This window comes from Carettochelys insculpta, chromosome 9, assembly GCF_033958435.1.
Source record: "Carettochelys insculpta isolate YL-2023 chromosome 9, ASM3395843v1, whole genome shotgun sequence".
Taxonomy (NCBI): domain Eukaryota; kingdom Metazoa; phylum Chordata; order Testudines; family Carettochelyidae; genus Carettochelys; species Carettochelys insculpta.
The window spans coordinates 14,302,349-14,323,250 of record NC_134145.1 but is presented as its reverse complement, the minus strand read 5'-3'; the positions used below and the strand labels follow the sequence as shown (position 1 = coordinate 14,323,250).

At 39.4% G+C, this 20,902-nt stretch overlaps 1 protein-coding gene across 1 annotated transcript in view; it reads left to right on the top strand.

The window, feature by feature from the left end:
- The window catches only part of DAB1 (DAB adaptor protein 1), a 277,887-nt gene that overhangs the window by 214,384 nt on the left and 42,601 nt on the right, over positions 1-20,902 (top strand). The window contains exons 8-11 of the mRNA XM_075003144.1: positions 558-677; positions 1,273-1,311; positions 2,693-2,758; positions 12,573-12,632. Of these exons, the coding sequence (XP_074859245.1) occupies positions 558-677; positions 1,273-1,311; positions 2,693-2,758; positions 12,573-12,632 (285 nt within the window). The remainder of the gene's footprint in view (positions 1-557; positions 678-1,272; positions 1,312-2,692; positions 2,759-12,572; positions 12,633-20,902) is intronic.

Sequence of the window (20,902 nt, the reverse complement as noted above, 5' to 3'; positions counted from 1 at the left end):
AATTTAGCTCAATTTGAGAGTTATGTCTACAACATTGCTGTTCAGAAGGGCATCTAGTTTATTTGTGCAGCGTCTGTGCTGTCTGATGTGTCTGCATAGAAGGTCCTAGATGGAGAATAAGTCATACCAGTCTTAGAAAAAGTGAATGTAGGTCACTCTTCTTAATTTTTCTTGTTTTATTCCTCCTAATTAGTAATTATTTTCCTTTCTAATTAAACTAGATATTTTGACAGAATACAGAGAAGTTTTACATATGTTCATAGACTCATTTAAACAGAAAATAATAGAACGCAAATAGCTACTTTACATAGTCTGCACTAATTGCATTGTATTAGAAACCACTAATAAATATAAACAATGCTTTATAATTATCATTATCTGCAAATATAATTAGTTTTGTAGAAATGAACCTTACTCTAGATGCAATTTGCTATAGAAATTAATCCTCCATGTAAAGTTTCTTCTCTTGAAAGATAGATATCACTGTTCTGTCTACAGGGCTGGGGAGAGAAAGTCTTTCCTTTATAAAAATCTTTTTACTGTTTTTGCTTCAATAGGCTGAGCCTGTAATTCTGGATTTACGAGACCTGTTTCAGCTCATTTATGAATTGAAACAAAGGGAAGAAATAGAAAAAAAGGCACAAAAAGACAAGCAATGTGAACAAGCAGTATACCAGGTATCTATGAGTACTTAGCTGGTTGCCAGTCAGAGGGCAGAGAGGGAAGGGGACAGTCCTTCAAGGCATATCCCGTGAGATGTTGAGCCACCTGTAGCACTACTAACTTCAGCGGAGACTGAAGAACATATAGCATGCTACAGGATCGTGCACCACATGGACAAATACACAGCTCTCTCTGTGTCAAAGTAAGATGAAACAATGAAAGCAATTGTAGCACTGGGTAAGATGAAAATCTCAGAAACTTGAAATGACCTACTTATTTTCTCTACAGAGTGTTCCTTTGAATTAGAAATGCAGATTTTCAGAGAAGCCAGCATGTTTTGTAGATCTCTTTTAAGAGTGTCTGTTAATTGTAACATGTTGAATTTTGCTTCAAACTGTGCATTCTTACATAAAAATCAGACAAGGTGCCATTTTGATTGAAAGTTACCTTGTGCAATAACACAACAGTTATCTGTACACACAAAAGCATGCATATTTTATTATACAATGAGCTCGTTTCTTTGCTGTTCTTTAATTTCCAAATACAATCTTGTTTCTCTGCTGTTTATATTCTTTACTTTTTACCACCTATCCTCTTACTTTGCTGTAGACAATTTTGGAAGAAGATGTAGAAGATCCTGTGTACCAGGTAATTTCTAAAGCAGTGCAGATTGAGTTTCAGAAGTAGTTACTTATAGATTATCGTATTTTCACACATACAAGTGTTTGTACAAAGTTCTGAAAAATTCTTTTGAGATGTATATTAAATAGAGGGAGAAAAAGCTCGACCTAGAGCAGAATGCTTACTACAGGTTTTGTCCTAAATACTGCTACTGCTATGTAATATTACAATACGGAACAGAAAACTTAAGGACTTGGTTTGAATGTCAATTAGAAGCTAGAATAAAAGTTTTCTCTCCAAAAATAAAACTACACCTTTTTAGGGAAACCTAACAAAAACATAAGCTATTTTGAAAATAACAAAGAACATGAAATCCTGGCCCCGTGGAAGTCAGTGGAGTTTTGCCATTGATTTGCCTATGACTATAACGTCTTCCAGAGCATCAGTATTTTTACCAGGAAAAACATGGAATTGGCTGCTGTAAGTAGCTGATTTGGTATGTTGTCAGTCTGGGTCTAAATAAAAGAGCTTAACTTTGAAGCCCTAAATTATTCAGGCTATGATGTCTTTTACCTTAAGGGGAAAGAAATATACCATTGTATTTACATTCAGCAAGTTAGTAAGATTTTAAAAAGAGACAGCAGTTGTGCATACTCAAGCTAACTTTTTGCTGAAAATGTAGGATCCTGACAATGTGAAATGCTATTTCATTGGAAGATTAAGATTAGAGACTTCATGTGCCTCTATTTTTGCATGCCAGTTTATGAGGCCTTAAAGAAGCCTGGTTTCCAGAGGATGAACATTTAGCAGGCCCCCTTGAGACGCCTCATAGGAGTCATCCATAATGGAGAGACCCTCAGTCATTCACTTTTGAAAATCTTGGCTAAGAATTTTATTTTGAAAACCCTGAACAGTGAGGACTGCAAAGCTGTAGCTTAAAAAAAGTAAAGTGAAGTGACAAACTCTTACTGTGAAACTTGTTACATAAGCACCAGAGTGGTCTCTGAGTTTTGGTTTAGCTTTTTTATTCACTAATAATAAATGGAGGTGGAAGTGATGATGTAGCCCAGAGGCTTCTTCCTGCTTTCAGTGAGGTCTACGTCAAAATTCCCATTGACTTCAGAGGGAGCAGAAATGGGCTTCTGTATGTGTCCCTAGTGAGAAACCAGCAGGAAATTTATCTGATGATCATTAAAGAAAAGCCAGGTCTGTTTTATTGCTCTTTCATTTAAAAAAAAATGTAATTGTGTGCTTCACAGTGAACTAGTTCTCCTTGTGTCAACCTCTGCTTTGAACCTGTTTTCTTAATACCTGCTTGTTTTTTTTTATTTTAATCTGGAATTCCAAATTGCCTTTTTTCCCTTCTGTTTCATCTTTGACCTTTCTTCTTTGGCGGCTGATGTACTAGTACATTGTGTTTGAGGCTGGACATGAGCCAATACGTGAGCCTGAAACGGAAGAAAACATATATCAGGTATAAAATGGCTACATCTGTGTTACTGCTTCACCCAGTGCAAACGTGTAGCAAAGCACATTTCATAGACTGAAGTTCACTTTTATTAGTGTTCATTCATCATATAAGTATGTGACATTTCATCCTCAGTGAAGTTACATAAATAATTTGCACAGTTTCCATATGCTTTCTTCATTATTTTGTTCTCTTTTCAGCCTTTTCAAAATGTCTCAGTCAACTTTGTCCATGGTAATACATTTACAGGGTACTTAATATTGTGTTCTATGTATAGTGTGATTCCTTTCTTTCCCTTTAATCCTCAATGTATTCTTTAAGTGCATCCAGTTTTACAACACACACGTAGTCACACAGGCCAGTTCTGCATTCTGCGCTCTGACAAAATGTCCATTGATGGCAGTGTAAAATACCCATTCTGTCATTCCATCTCTCCTCCAGGGGCCAGTGCAGGATTTATCCAAAGATTATTTAATTCAGTTTAAATCACAAACTGGAGCAAATCAGGAGACAGCGATTTCTCTTCTGTTAAAAGAAATTACAATAGGAAGATCAAGATTTCAATAAATGGTTCATCGGGTGAAGAGTTATAAAGTTCCCCAGCATTTAGTTGGGATGTACTGTAGGTCGAGCTAATTATAACACAGACCTTAAAAACAGTGCAGCTGGAGTGGAGGAGGAGGGGATGGAAATTAAAAGAAGAAAGATGGTAATGAAAGAAAGAATGAAGAAACGAGCAGCAAAACAAATGAGTACAATGGGATTTAGGCCAGAAGAGAGAAGAATAAGAGGTTGGAACACAAGTAAATGAGTGGGGGTTGGGGCATTTTATAATTTGATTATCAGTTCATTAAATTCACATGTTCTTTTAAGCCTACAAATCTGTGTTGTTCTCCCATCAGTAACTGAAATACACTTTGTAGCCAGGTGACTAGTCCAAAGCTCAGCAACCTTTCCAAGGCAGAGTGCTGAAATTTAACCTTTTGACCTCTATGTATGGTCTGAGGGCCACGGATACTTTCTGAAGTCATTAATAGTCCTACTTACCACAGCTTCGTTAATAAAGATGCAGAGTTTTACCATTTAGGTGGTAGTTGGTAGCATTAGCTGGTCTTTTGTTAATCTAAAGGCAGCTTGGCTTTGAGCAAGCTCAGCTGAAAGGGGGAGGAGGGGCAAGGCTGCGCTCCTGCCTTGCGTGTCAATGAAAATCAGTTCATGTGCCACTCTTGGCACGCGTGCTGGGGGTTGAGGACCCTTGGCCTAATCTAAGCATGTGACAGCCACTCGGGGGGCACGTGTGTGTTAAGTGTGGAGATAAGCTGGGGCGGAGGCTCTTCAAACCTTTTTCTTTCTAAGGGCCCCAACATGCTATCATCTCGGCCCATCTGTGTCACACCTGCTTTTCCACATACCCTGCAGATTAAGGAGCCACAGGGGGACCTGTGAAGCCAAGCTGCTTGGGCTTCAGCTCCGGTGGTGGGTCTTGGGCTTTTGCTTTCTTGTTGATTTTGGCAGACCCCTTAAAACTGCTCACAGGCTCTGGTGGAGAACTGCTGAGCTAGGACATATGGTTGTAAGTATAGTCATTGTCTGCAAAGTGATCTTGTTTAAAATCCTCTAGCTTCATGTCATATTGATGCTCACTCCATAACTTCCCTATTGAATGCACACAGTCAGCTGAAGATATTTAAGCTGGCAGTAATCAAAGTGCAGTGCTGTTGAAGAAGTAGCAGTAAAGCCAGGTGAGGAAGTGTTACAGATGGTGAAGATGGAAGTCATGGTCAATGGTATCAGACAAGCTACTGAGGCTGAGAAGAATGAGGGGTGGGGAAGCCCATTCATGCAAAGCTCAGTTGTCTTTCTGAGAATGATGGAAGCCAGACCAGACACAGTCAAAACCATTTGTGCTGGGAGTGAGGGGAATGAATGTGAATGAATAATTATAGGGTTTCCAGAGTTTTACTAAAATGGAAGGAGAGTCTGGGAAATGAGAAGTGAGCACTTTACTGATCAGGAAGTGTTACCTCTACCCTGTGGTCCCAAGTGAATTGTTCAGGGCTTCATTTGACCAAGTCTGGACATGGGAAAAGGTTTCTTGTGTAAGTGGTGACACTGAAAATCATGCCAGTTTTACCTGCCCTTTGTATGTCTTGGCATTTACTATAGGCAATACACTGAACACAGCAAATGCCAAGATTAGCCAACCACAAATCTTAGTATGTATTGCAGTTGACAAACATTGAAATATTGTATCACCCCACTAAAGTTTTCCATGTCACTTTAGTCTCGACATACGTGATGATTTTCCTAGCTGCTGAAAGTCTGAGTGCCTGCAGCCTTTCTCTTACTCAATTGGAAAGGCTGTCTCTCTCACAGATCTTGACTAACTCAGAGCAAGTCAGTTTAATTTTATGAGTAAGATTCGTCCAAATAGAGTCTTCCTTGTTGCTTTATTACTCTCTTCTTCAACTTACTGTTTCTCTCCATACCTAATTGTCGGAAACTGGCAAGGTCCTCTGATCTATAACCTCAGCACTCTTAAACACCACATCCTCGGTACCTGTAGTAACCAGTGTACAAGACAGGCCACAGCAATGTTTTCATGTTCTGTTTTAGTCACACTTTTTTTTGTGATGCCGCCCTTCTTCCTCAGCTGTGCCTAGTGTACCAAGAGCTCGTTCCTCCTGAGTACAACAGGTCCTAAGACAGTAGTTAGTTAAATAAAATCTTGGTGCATTAACATTAAAATCTCACTATTCATAGTATCATAGGGCTGGAAGGGACCTCAGGAGGTCATCAAGTCCAGCCCCCTGCATCAAGCGGGATCAACTGCAACTAAGTCATCCCAGCCAGGACTTTGTCAACCCAGGACTTAAAAACCTCGAGGGATGGAACATTAAATCTCATAACTGTGTGATAACATTTCACTGTTTAATATCACCAAGCTTGGATTTTCTCTTATTAGATATGGTTTCTTCATTTATTTCTTTGACTCATTACCACTGTGTGTGTGTGCATGTGTCTTTTCTGTCTGTCTATTCTACTCTATCCATGTATTTCTAATGCATTAGTTACCACTAAAGATACAGCAGTCCCTTATGTACCAGACTTTTCATTACATTTCCTTACCTGACAGCTGGTTTTAGGTTAGTGTCATTAATTTTATGAACCAGGGTCTTCATTAATTAATGTATTCAGTAATTGTAATTATTATTATTATTATTATTAACTAATTAATTTCATATTGTTTATATAGTATCACTGGTCTTACAATGCTTTACAGCCAAACAAGAAAGCGTCTGAACCCCAGTGAGCTTGCAGTCTAAACAATAGATATATAGCAGAATATGGTGGTAGGGGAAGAGAAAGGGGAAAGTGTTGTTATGCTTTATGGCCAATGTTCTCTACAGGAGCACAAATCAATTGTTGTGATTCATGTGGTAGTCATTATTTCATATACCTGTATTGAAAACAGTGTTTAGCTGGCACCAGCGTTCTCTCTTTTTTTCCATCCAAAGGTACGATACAATACACTACCAGTTGAAACACATGCTGCTGCCTGTGGTCACACTGCTAATCAGCTGGGCAGCACCTGAATGTCTCCTGGGTAGTCGCCTATGTGCTCAGCTTACAGGGAACACTGATTGGCATGATGGGGCAGGGAAGTCACCCTGCTGGAGTAGATTACAGATGGAAAACACACTCAGTATAATGGATTTTAAGAGCGAGTAGGAGGAAGAAGAGGGAGATGACTAGGAGGAAGAGACTTTTCCAAGCTTAGGGGAAGTCTGGCAAAAGGTCCAGAGTCTTGAGTAGAGTTCTCGGAAAATTTTCCCACAAAAACATTTTCTGGGGGAAAAATGAACTCTTTAAAATTTTTTGTTAATATTTCAACCAAAATTGTATTCCAAATTGTTAGTGAACATTTCCCAGCATCAGTGGGGCATACGTGAGAACTGAGCTGTATGCTAGGACAGTTCAAGCAGAATGGAACAGGTCCGAACTTTGTTGCCAAAGGCGACATGGCCTTCACTTCTGTGGTAAGTCAAAAGGCAACGGTAAGCTTGAAGGTTATGGTTAGCAGGAGAGGGTGTGAAGGGAAAGCAGAAATGAGGAGGCAGTAGCACTTGTGACAACAAATAAGGAAGATATACATCGCTGGTTTGGCTGTGGGGAGAAAGAAGAGTGGACTGGTGGTAGAAAAATTCTGCAGGGAAAAATCACAGAACTTAACAAGAGCTTGGATGTGGGATAAGACAGATACAGAACAGTCTAAATGTGACTCTGGTTGTGAACCTCAATAAAAGGGAAGATAATGCTACAGCCAGGTGTGAGATATAAAGGGGGAAGCAAGAAGGTCTGATTTAATTTTCTGCAGGCCTGCAGCAGGCTGTGCTGTGGTTTGCTAAACATCCAGCTTCCAGGGATGCTTCCTGGTTATAGCTTGTTCTTTTTCATTGAAATATGTTATGGTTAGGAGCCTTTGTTCTGGACTAGGTGTTGAAGATTCAAATTCCAGGCAGGGGAGAGAGTATTCAAATTAAATGAATCCAAATTTTTCTTTCCCCAAAAGAAGTGAAGATTGAAGTTACAGCTCTTTAAAAAAGAGTGGTAGCTCTTTCAGGTACAAAACTCAGTGCAGTTCAGCAGGGCCTTTATACTTGGCATGTGCAACTTTTTCAATTTAATCCCCTTGTTCCAGGAGGGATAAAGGTAAGGTCTGATGAGCAGCCTGCTTTACATTAAAGAAAAATACTGTAATAAAATTAAAGCAGTTTCTCAGGTACTGTTTGCACTTTTCTCAAGAAATAACAACTCCATGAAACTCTTTAATAAAATTCTGGGTTCCTGATCTTTCAGTGTAATATAGCAACCTGCCAATGGGCAAACAGTAGGTTCGCATAAATTGATTTTTCCACTATTACTAACTTATCACATCTAATGTGATGGATGTTTTAGTGTAATGGAGGACACTGTGAGAGCACTCTGGCAAATACTTATTATTGGTCATTCTTGAAATTGGAGTATAGGAGGAGATTTATAAAAAAAAAAGAACCCGAAATATTTAGAATGTGTCCCATTTTCTTTCAGTTGTAGTTTGCTCTTATACCTTATAGGTGCTTTTTGATAATTTCTTCTGTATTTTCTTAATTAAGATGCAGAGTGTTCCTTGGAAAATTAGACTGTCACAAGAAAATGTGGGCTGGGTGAAAGGTTGAGACTGATATCTTCTTGGACTATTAGATTTTTGGAGTTTGTGCCATATGTCCCTGGATAGACAACTTTTGATAAATTTACAGTGAGATCATGAACTTGACCTATTGTAGGATCTCTGCCAAAGTATTGGTTCTTTTTCATGGTTATATGGGCAAAAATTTTTTTTTTAAAGATTTACAAAATGTTTTATTAAATTTGCAAGGATTAATTTAAATACTAAACTACGTTGACTTCTAAAATATAGCCTTCTGAAGAAGTAGGATAGTCAATGGGGTATGATTATGTATACGGCACTAATTTCACTGTTCAGTTTGGTATTTCCCATTTACAACAGACCCATTTTTTTAAGAAGGAAAAAATGTAATCACATAATCAGTTCCCTCAAAATGCTACCATAGATGTTGTCCAGACTTTGAAAGAACACTTTCCCCTCATCACGAGTTGCAGAATGCTAGAGCACACATTATATATTTGGTTTGTGATTAGTCTCACCCTGGGGATGTTGGTCAAAACAAAAAAGTAGTCATGTAGCACTTTAAAGAAGTGGTCTGAAGAAGTGGGTTTGTCCCACGAAAGCTCACCACCTAATACATTATTTTGTTAGTTTTTAAAGTGCTACAGGACTGGCTTTTTGTTTTGATAACATAGACTAACATGGCTATCTCTCTGTCACTGGGGATATTAGTGTTTACTAGGCTTAGCAACATTTTTTATTTTGTTTATTTTGACAGATAATAGCCATGTTGGTTTTAACTTTATTTATTTTTTCACTTTTGTGTGAGCGTCAGACAGTAATTATTTAATGATAGACATGGAAATTAAAAACTTAAAGCTTTAAGATTGTTCAACCAGAAATTGTCAATATCACATGTACAAATATCCATAGTAAATATTTTTAAGTCATATTCCAGTAAGTTCTCAAGCAACTTTTTTTTCTTTGCCTATTTGTAAATTTCAGTCATCATCAATAAACATACTTTTTCTTCGTGTCATGTGCATAGATGGGGGTATCAGAGGCAAGGAGAAGCAATGCATTCCCTGGGTTTTAGTGTCTAATCTCTCCCCTCTTCCTATACCTATTCTGACTGTTCACACAGCAGACTGTTGCAGACTGCAAACTGGTGACTCTTTTCCAGAAGCGGATTTGTTAACTTAAAAGTGAAGAGGCTTCCAGCTTGCCAGACTTGTTAGCATAACACTGAACCTGTGAAAGATGCATTATGTGGTAATGAAGCCATTTAATAGGCATGTGCCAAATTTTAGTGTGCCTTCAGGAAATTTGCTTTAAATATTTCATTAGTTTGTGGGTGGAGTTTATAAAATCACATCTCTAAAAACGCTTGCATAGATTTTCAGATGCACTGAGTGTTCAGTTTTAGCCTTAAATGCTTGGACCTTCAGACATATTTTTTAAAACAAATTCTTTGGAAGACTACACTGATCTAAAACACATTTTAATTTTTTTATTATTGTAGTACAAAAACTTGATTCCAAAGTCTTTCTGTTCTTTCTCGCCATCCCTACCTTCCTTTCACCGTGTCCCTCCCCCACTTGAAGAGTTCCTTGAAGGAACAAGATTCCTTTTCTTCTGGATAGTTGGGAAAATGAGTCACCTTTTCTTTACTTTTGACTTTTCTTTAATTAGTTTTAAAGGAGTCCTCCACCAAAATATGTACCTTACTAAGGCTGTGTCTACACTATGAGATAAAGTGGATTTTGAGTCAGTTAGCTCAATTTTTCCCAGTGCCTGTCCTCCCTGTAAATTCCATTTGCTCAATTTTATGGACCACTAAAATCAACATATAATCAAAATCCTAAAATCATAATAACCTGACAGGTGTAGTGTTCAATTTGAGTTTAAAATCTGAATGAAGAGTAGTGAGGATGTGGCATGTCTTTAAATCGAATTCATTAGCCTCTACAGATGTCCCGTATGTGCCCCACAATGCACCACGGTACTCCGCTCTGACATCTCATATCTCCACTGCTCTCAAGCACGTGGGAATTAGGCAACAGGACTGTTACAATTCGGCACCTGCAAGCCTGTGGCTGTAGGTTCATGAGAGGCTGAAAAATCTTTTTCTTTGCTAGGAGCGCAGCTGTGTCATCTGTGTTTCTGTGTATATCCCTACTAGCTGGCTTTTTTTTTTCTGTGCTGCCTGGGGCCAGCTGCTGGCCCCCTGTACCATGTGTCAGCTAGGCTGTGGGTGAGGGTTGTGCTTGGCTGGTAGTACAAGAAGCTTCTTTTCAGCCATTTACATGTTGTCCTGACCCCCACATCACCCCCACCAGAGGTGCCACACAGTATGGATCATTCCCGTGCCCAGCCCCATCATGTGGCTTGACTCCGAACCAATAAAAGGATGTGCTCCATAAGGTGCCAGGCAGATTGCACACAGTGGGGGTCACAGTTTTCTGGGGCTGGCTGTAGCCAGGGGTCTTGTAGCTGCCCTGGGGACGTCTTCCTCGGCGGTCATGATTTTCGGGGCCTGGCTGTAGCTGGGGGTTTTGTAGCCACCCAGGGGTTGTCTCCCTCAGTGGTTACGATTTTCCGGGGCTGGCTGGGGCCTGAGGTCTTGTAGCTGCCCCAAGCCATACATATATTAGCTATACAATTACCACAGTTTCAAAGTAAGGCTTGCAGCAGGGAATATTCATGTCCTAAGGGTCTTTTTTTCCATGTGGCTGGCTGTAGTCTGGGGTCATTTAGCATCATCAATCATTTGTGTTTCAGTGTAACAAACCTGTCTACTTGGACATAGGTGTCTTTTTTGGTAGGTGGTCTAAATCCAGATTCATGTCCTGAAAGGGCCTCCATGGGCAGTCACTATTTTTTATGGCTATCAACTGTGTACTGTGTTTTAGCCGCCCTGGCCCATTACTGATGGTTCATTCAAGTTTTAGTGTAACAACCGCGTCTACTTAGACATAATGGTCTGTTTTTGTAAGTGGCCTAAATCCAGATTCATGTCCTGAAAGGGTCTCTGTGGATGTTCACAATTTTCATGTCTGTCAACTGTGTACCATCTTTGAGCTACCCAGGCCCATTACTGATGATTCATTTGAGTTTCAGTGTAGCACCTGTGTCTACTTAAACATACTTAACATGGCAGGGGAAAGAGGAGAATGAAATATGGGAAGATGGAGTTATATACCCACATCTACTTGTGGGGCCAGAATGCAACAGGGCTCAGGGAACTGTGGGATGGGTTCCTATAATACACTGCAGCAGCATTTGATTTAAGCTCGATTTAAACTACTTGTGTGTGGCAGCAGTAAATTGATTTTTGTGGAGAGCGTGTAGGAACATGAAGATGCTCAAAATCAAATGGATAAAACCCAGTGTTAAGAAATTGATTTTAATAAAATTGGTTTTATCTCATGGTGTAGATGCAGCCTAAGATATAAATACTTTGTTGTGCCTGAAATCTTAGGAAACATATTTTAACAAAAACAGATGGCAAAGTTTCATAAACATGTCTATGATTACAGAGATCACACAAAATAAACTAGTGGCCCTTTTCCTAAAAACAGTGAGATTTGCCATGAACACACTAAATCATTCTGGCTGATTAACTTAAAATTTTGTGTTTCTTTTGTAGTATTTGTAGTAAATTTTACTGTACTTTTGTAAATTTGTAGTACTCTTGAATTATTAGTTTTGTAGGTATAAGAGTACAAGTTAAATATAAAATCAGCTTAGAAACACTGATCAAGAAAATATAAAACAGCTGCATAGTATTGCATAATATTTATGGTTGTATTCAGCAGGACAGCTGACTTGCCCCAACTGCAAAGCTTTTTGCCAAAAAAATCTGACAAACTTCAGGGAATATCAAAAAACCTGTAACTGATTTTTTATTATGCACAAATTTAGTGCTTTTAATTAGGTACCATCAGCAAGTACAGTCTTCACAGGCTGGCATGCAGAAGACATAGTATGTTTTCTTCAGAAAGAAATTCTAGAAGAGTGGGGTTTTTTCCCCTATATTTTCTACATTTGAGTTCAGGGATTTGGCTGGAAGGGGTGATCAGAGACAGGGAGGGAAGAGAAGAGAGTGACAGGATGGGTCATGTTCCTGGGGAAATTGATACAAATCTAGCCCTTCCAAGACTAGGGGTTTGTTTTATTTTCTGATTACCAGTGTTAAATTAGATGAGGTGCAGAAATTAATTTTGCTGCTAATAGCTCCATTAAATGAGATCATTTAAGGAGAAAATGGAACCCGGGTCCAAACAGAATTCCCATTGTGCACCTTCTAGTTCCTCCTAGAAAAGAGCAAATGCCGATGTAGAAGAGAGATGCGAAAGCACCTTAACTTGGAGGAAGTTCATAACCATGTGCAAATTTAATTTTATAATGGACTTAATGAAGTCCTCAGATCTGAACAATCACTTTGGGCTGTTTGAAACCAGATCCAGCTTTTCCCACTCTTGGTCATCTGCACTGAAAGACATTCCCTATACTAAAAGGACTCGTTCTTGATTTCAGTCATACAGAGTGGCTTAATTCTTTAGTGAAGTAGAACAAACATAGCTACAACTTGCAAATTTTCTAGACTCCTACCCTGATGTTGATTGTGTGTTTGATTTACTGTGACAGGTTCCTACCAGCCAAAAGAAGGAAGGTGTTTATGACGTGCCAAAAAGTCAACCTGTAAGTGTAAGTATCTTCCCTGTTTATGCACAGTAGAGGTGGTAAGTGGCATAACTGCTTTGACTCTTGTAATTTTCTGGAGTGTGTGGTTCCGTTTCGCACTACAATTTTCAGTGTTCTGCAATAACAGGACTGGTTCAATCCCAGTGGAGCATCTGGCTGAGCTTCATTTGGGACCTCCTAATGTGTATACATTAATTGATGTCCACCCTGCTCAGATACATACTGCCTCCTCCTGCCTGACCTCTTCTATTCATGCTTTCCCTTCTAACTACTTGTAATGCAAAGTCTTTCAGTAGATGTCAGCATGGGAATTGAACCTGATCTCTGGATCTTAATGCAGAAACTTCTGCAGCTTGAGGTCATTCTGTTGGCCAGAGCAGGAGCAGGCTTATCCATTTCTGTGTCTGACCCAACCACTACTAGAGAGAGAGAGACAGAGAACCACACTGAGTGAATGTGGTCTGCATTTCCTTCCCCTCCCCTCCCCGTCGCCCCTCATACTTAAAATGAAAACTGTGCATTGTATAAAGGTTTATTACAATTTTAAGGGCAGCTACGAATGCAGGGGCCTGCTGGGTTGGAAGTTAGGGGAGGGACTTTTGCAATCGGCGTGAGGAATCAGAATTCTCTTTTTTAGCCCACTTTGTAGCTCACTGCAACAGCTGCAGACTCTCAGAACCGCCCCCTGGCAAATGCAGTATGCTGATGTGTAAAGAACTGTGTAAGAAGCTTCAAATTACACTGATGGAGCCTCAGGAACTTGCATAAAAATTACAGTTCTGTAAACTGAAAAAGGCTACATAAAATCCCACTTAACACGTGGCACAGGAAAACAGTCATTTTTTAATAAAGCCCTCTTGTCTAGTAACTTAATATTGTAGCCACTGTACAGTTGCAATACAGAGATCTATGTAATTGCCATTGGTTTGAACAACAGTGAGCCACTCCGAAGGAAATAGTCCAAGCTCAGGGGACCTCATTCAACAAGTCTCCCAATTGACAGAGTATTTGCTATGTGTTTCATCTTGCTTTTATGGGAATTACTAGCCATAATCAGCCCTGGGAGGTTTTCCTGGTGCTGTTACTGTCTGTAATCTCCATGATGTAGTAAGTGTACAGCATGCTACAGACTAATATAGACCACGCGGGGGCGAGTAGGGGGGTTTTGACAGAATTGCTGGGCCTCTAGGCAAGGAGCCAGCTTTGTGCCCTTAGAAGGGGAGGGACCTCAGGCAAAATGGGCGGGGCTGGAGCTAGCCTTCACCAGTCATTCAGTTCTTCCTCTTGTGCTCTGCACAGGGTTCCAGCAGTTTTTAAAGGCACTGCAATGGTGGCTGGGAGCCCGAACCCCTTTTGAATTGCCAGTCTCTTCCCTCCCCCCATCGATGGGCCTAATAAGGATGTCAACCCTCCTCTACCTTGTTCCCTCGGAGTGCATTTGCACCTGTGTGATGGGGGTGTAATATGCTAACAGACCAGACTGTCCACACATGAATGCCATGCAAGGTAGCGGGGAACTGACCCCATATCCTTACCCTAAGAAGATAAATAGGGCTAGTGACAAACAGTAAGAGCAATAGGAGGATGGGCTTTTGTGATAAAATTATGCACTGGCGGAGTTTAGTAAGGTGTGTACCTGCAATTTGGTCTGCTTTTTTGTTTTATCTGGAAAGGTAAGTTGAGAGCCAGTTTAGGCTTGTGAGCTTCATGGTTAAGATGTGTTTTGAGGAAGCATGTGCAGAAGAGTGCAGAGAACAAAAATGAAAAGGAGGAAAGGGGTTCTAAACGTAAGCATGAGAAAATGACCCTGGACAAAAGGGGTGAGTACAAAGATGTGCACTGCACTTCTTGGGCTGGGAACAAGGAGCAAGATAGAAAGCGAAGAGATGGAGCTAATTTGCCACACACAATCAGACAAAACCCACTCTAAATATTTTGTAATAATCCCCTGTGGGAGATGGTTTGGTTGCGACACTAATTATAGCAAAACAGTTCTTGTTGCATAATTAAGATAGTTATGTGCAAGGAATTGTTATAAACTCAAAGTCCATTGTTAAAATTTTCTGTGTAAGCTTCTTATTGGAAAAAAAAAGTTTTGGATTTTCAGAGAGGAGAGCACTGGTTGACTTTTCAGACTCCCTTTGTATATTGGTCTCTGCTCAAGGTTCATGCAGAATTAAAAATGGCTGCATATTCTCACTAACATGTTTGCAAAAGTTTGTACACTACAGTAAGACTGCCCTGGTAAATATGGCTTTGTTAGTCTCAGACTTCAGCCCGTAATGACATAATACAGCTCTCAATTCCATGAAGTTTATTATAGACTTTCACTTTAGCCTGTTCCCAATAAAATCAAAATTGGACTTGAAAAACGCAGTGGCAGCATGCACTCTAATATAAAATGAAAATAAAAATGTAAGCATTAACTACGAAATAAGTAACCAGAACTGTGTTCCACTTTTCTTTAGGTTTATAAAATAGAAAACAAAGGCAGCTATTAAAATCTGTGCAATATTGAACTACACATCTGATTTTAATGCTCATCCTTGTGCATGCAAGGTACTTTGTAACTGAAATACTTACTATGATTTTTTAAAATGTACAGGTATCCCTATTATCTAAACCTCTAAAATTCAATTTGTGCTCAAATTACCCACTACCTCTGCCTGATTTAGACATTCAAGGGTGCTTTCTTTATTGGTATATCTTGCTTCCATTAATTTCTCAAAGGCAGAAGTAAGGGGAAAGCTTTCTCTAGTTTCTAATAGATTTTTGGGGCTGAGAATGCCCTTGTCTTGCTTGCATAACCAATCTTCCATAAAGCAGCAGATTTCACCTAAACCCAAATGAATGGATTGGACAACTAGACAAGGGTCCCATTTCTGAATCCAGATATTTTTTCTCATATGATTATTGATCTGGAAGGGAACGGTTGTTAGAACAGGGGATTTAGAGTCAAAACCCTGTTTTTATTCACAGTTTTGCCTCTGGGAGCACTGTGCAACCTTATTCAAATTATTTAACCTTAAATTATTTATTATTTAGCAGCCTAAACTAGTTATCGAAAGTGATGACAGCACATAGTAGCCTACACTGTCTTTCAGTGAAACTTGGGTCCCAGCTATTTTTGGGAAATGGGATGTAGGCTCCTAAGTCACTTGGATATTTTTAATAATGTGCCCTTAGCACCTCTGTATTATCTGCCTTCCCATGTGTTAGAAGAGTGTGATGTCATCTACTTTCCTTCACAGCTGTGTTACAAAGCTTAATTCATTAGGGTTGTACGTGTAGGTTTTGAGACAACGCTATTACAATCCTTTGCACTTGCATAGTACAGCGCTAAGCCTTGTGGCAAGCATGTCCGTTTCATTAGGCCCAGCTTCAGGATGATGAAAGTGAGGCACAGAAAGGTGAGCTGACTTGCTCAAATTCATGCAGTAAGTCAGAATGAATTCTGGGCCATTAACAGAATACCAGTCTCAGAGCCAGCTCTGTGCCGTGGCCAGTAGACAAGTCTCCCTCTCAGACATCATGGGGAGAGGTTTGTTGATAAATGCAAAGCATAGTGATTAGGTTTCCTGTGTCTCTCCAGTTCTTTGCTGCTTTCTTTTTCCTGCTCTTTTTCCTTGCTAGATTTTCATTCCTGCGCATGTCTCTTTCCGCCTTCAACATCCCTTTCACAGCTGTCAGCTTCCTCCCTAGGACAGTAGTGCTCTCGCTTCTGACTTGCTGTCTTCCCTGTTCTCTCACTGCTCCAGACAAACATGTTTAGAATGGACATCAGGCAAATTGGGATTTTCCCAAATGTTTTTTGTTTGTTTGTTTTGTGTTTTTTAGGAGGCATGCATGCCACTTAGAGACTGTGGCTGAGCATTTGAAATTAGCCATTCCAAATGTACTATCTGTTTAATGAGCTCCTTTTGTCATAATTTCCAACCATCTTTTCATTATACATACATGTCAGGTTTTACCTGTCATGGTGTTTTTAGTAGCGAGTCAATCCGTAAATACCCTTCAATAAGTCTGTCAATCAAGTCACAATAAAATCCCTACTCTTCTTATCGAAGTGTGTAAACTATCTGCTTACAATTTTATGACAGCTTTCATGCAGCTCATCTTACTGTGCATAAAGATTCAGTCTGTTTCCCAACTGTCTTATGCATGGAGTATGACACATTTTTGATTGATGGGAATTTTTTTAAAAGAAAGAAATGGGTGCATACTATGGATTTCTCTGGATTAGAAATTCTGTCAGTGATTGCTGTAGACTGATGAACTTCTGTGCTGCATTGGCAGCATGCATTGACAGTATGCACTTGTTGTGAATTTACTGCCTTTAGATAATACTGGTGTGTAATGGAAACTCGAAACCCTGTATAGTTTGACACTGAAGGTGAGATGTAGCTGTCAGCCTTCAGTGGTGAGACTCACATTGTAGCAAGAGGCCATTATTATAACAGCCTGTCCACCACAGAATGATTTGTTTCCAGACAACACATGAATATCATCCCTTTTGTGGCCTATGTCATATAGTACATGTTTCCTTGCAGTGTTGCTAGGTGACCTATAGCAATGCATACCTTGCCATATGCTACTTGCATTTGATGAGTTACAGTGCACTGTCATGTCTTTAGTCTGCTTAGATTTGTTTTCCCTGTACATTGGATTCAGAAGTAGACAGATGACATCCTAGAAAACAAGTGCATTCATTGTAGGCTGGCACTGTGTGCAGATGATTGAAATGAGGAGAAATCTTGTCCTTGTTGGACAGTTATGTTGCCATGCCATTGGATGTCACATTTATTTTGCTGGGGCTGCGTGTGAGGTCTGGTGGATGGCTATTGCAAATCATGGGTCCTACCCATTATTGAAGTATTTCCCCATTTTGGGAATTCCACTAAAAATTTAGCTGGTTTTAAATATTTTTTTCCTTTGTCTTATTGAGGCATGGGGCATGATTGTCCACTGCCTTACATTTGCTGCTTTCATTTACACCTTTCCAAAATAAATGGGGAAGGTCTCACTAGGTAGACTTTTACCCTCACTTTGTACTAGTGTAAATAATCACGTAACATGTGAAGCTGGGGGAATTCACCCCCATTATGTTCTAACATGTTTTCTAGTGATACCTATGAATTACATCTTGACGATGCTTTACTTATAGCAAGACAGAACCAACATTGTTGTCATTAATTATGCAGGGCCTCTAGGAAAGTCCAGTGACATTTTAGTAGGGATGAAATGATTTAGATTGTATAGAAATTACTCCAAAAAACAGTTGAATTTATCTTTTGCATTGTCTTTTTGAACAATTGTGTACATTTCAATAGCAGGCATATAAATTCTCTATTAAATTCTATACTATGATTATAAAATATATTTCCTGTTAAATTCTGTAGGACTTTTCCACAAGGCACCAATGGGAACTTTCAATGGTAAAATGGCAGGATTCTACCCCTTAAACTATAGAGCAGAAACTCATGGCCATCATAAATGTTGTCTTTCAAATAAAACCCAGGATTAGAAACAGGACAGATCTGGATGCCACAGATGTCGGTGGCAAAGCCCCTGACAAGATTTTGACAATACACAATAGCATGTGTAAAGAATATAGTTAATACAGTACATATGTTACTTCATAAGTAAACATAGCAGCTTATGAGTTTTTCGCAGTGCACAGAGTTCTGCTAAATAAAAAAATAATTTTCATGAAATAAGAATAGTAAGTATTTGTAATTGGTTTGAATATTAACAGTACCATGAAATTGCTGAAGATTGTTTTTATATACAACTATACAGTATGGCCTGTGGGTGCCTTTACATTAAATACGAAGACACACTTTATATGGGTCTCAATATTGGCGATCCAACTGGCTCCAAGTGGAAATTACAATAAAAACTTCTTCGTTGCTGAGACACTTGGCAGCAGTTATGTAATTTATACCTGTCCTATTACATAAATCTCTTGAATTCTTTGTGTCTCATATTGCCTTTTACCTCTAAAATTCATTGTGTGCCACATTACCCAAGTTACTTGTCCTTTCATAAGGATGCATGGCCACTTTATTTAGCAGTACACCTTGCTTCCATTGATTTGCTAAAGGCTAAAAGCAAGAACATAAAAAGCTAGGGAGGCCTTCACTCCTGAAAGCCCTTTCAGGAACTGAGCATTCCCTTTTCTTTTTGGTTTTTCGAAGTGGAACCCTTTTTGAAACAAAGGCAACCTCTTGCCAAACCCGTATCATTTTTCTGTCAAGAGCAGATATAGAATATGTGTGGGATCTATAGTCTCTGTGGCGTACACCTCCATATTTCAGTTAAGAACAGCTCTTGTGCTGTTGGTTTCATTCTGTGCAGCTTTCGTGTTCTTGGGTAAACTTTACAGGCACTTTGTTCGGTATATGTGATGTGTATCAAATCTCCACAGACTGGATTTAGGGGATTAAGATTTAGGCCTTGTCTACGCTATCAGGGTATATTGACCCAAATCATGCTGCATAAATGATGATAGTTTAGGTTGACTTTCAGCACCCTTGCGCTATGTTGATGGGGAACATTCTTCTGCTGACTTTTCTTACTCAGGGACCTGGAATACGAGAATTGACCGAAGAGCATTGTGCCACCAATTTAGCTGGTCTTCCTTAAACCCGTTATATTGACACCTGGTGCATTGATTGCAACAGTATTGATCTCCCCAGTAGTGAAGACAACCCTTTAGAGCTCTGCATCCCTCTCAGCATAGACTTTTGCAAACAAAAAGGTCTTCCTTCACCCCTTTTTGCCTCTGTATTCTCTTTCCTGAAAATGTTAGAACACTCTGGATCTACAGGTGATAGATTGAGAATTAAGTACAGCAGAAGTTGGATCACCATAGGAAACAGACTTTCCTAAAAGCATGGAGGGAGATGGGACCTAATATACCCAAGAGTATCAATATTCCCTATCTTCTAATATCCAGACGCCTCTGTGCCTGCAGTAAATCCCTAATAAATTAGTACATCCTGATGTCCTGAATACCTGAGAAATAGCCCATATACCAACGGTCTGTGTAACAGTAACTTTGGTTGACAAATAGACTTTACCCTAAACCAATAAATAGTAACAGAGAGTAAGCCGTGCTAGTCTATACACTATCAAAACAAAAAGCAGTCAAGTAGCACTTTAAAGGCTAGCAAAATAGTTTATTAGGTGAGCTTTCGTGGGACAGACCCACTTCTTCAGACCATAGCCAGACCAGAACAGACTCAATATTTAAGGCACAGAGAACCAAAAACAGTAAGCAAGGAGGACAAATCAGAAAAAGATAATCAAGGTGAGCAAATCAGAGAGTGGAGGGGTGGTGGGGGAAGATCAAGGATTAGATTGAGCCAAGTATGCAGACAGGCCCCTATGGTGACTCAGAAAGTTCCCATCACGATTTAAACCATGTGTTAATGTGCCGAATTTGAATATAAAAGTCAGCTCGTCCACTTCTCTCTCTAAAACAGTGCGATAATGTCTCTTCAGTAACACACATACCTTGAGGTTATTGACAGAATGCCCCATTCCATTAAAATGTTGACTAACTGGTTTGTGGATCTGGAGTGTTTTGATGTCTGCTTTGTGCCCGTTGACCCTTTGTCTAAGGGAGTTAGAAGTCTGTCCAATACCCACTGAGAACTATTTGGGGAATTAAAATAAACTTTTTTTGCCAATATTTGATCTGAAATAGAATAAAAATTATAAATCTTGGCAGAATCTTCAGTAGGAGTGAAAAAAGGGCCCAGATTTATAAAATGCTACCCATCTTCTCAATCATTGGGAAACTGAAAACTTAACCTTGTTCACATTGCTTTGGTCTTTGGAAGCGCTTTTACAAACAATAAGAAATAATCCAGAAATTATTACTACTTATAAAAGCAGCATTTGTTATTGGCTACAATTTTTAAAATAATAATTGCTATTTCTTTACCCACTGTGCATTAAGACAGATTTATTATCACGTATAGTATTTCTGTTTGGAGAGACATAGCACGTGTACGATGGCCATTTGCAGTCAGTTTGATTTAGTGTTTTCCCCTTTCCTCTTGTCTCAGTTGTCTATACCCATAGCATATCTAGATTTCCCTCCCAGGGACAGTTTTCCAGCATGAGCTATGTTTAGCTTCTCGAAGGTGTTATATTGTGAGATCACTAGCTGAGTTGGAAGTCTTTCAATAACCATTCTGTAAAATTGTTGTTACAATATGATGGTTATAATTTCCCTCTGGTACAATGCTGAATAAGAAAGGAAT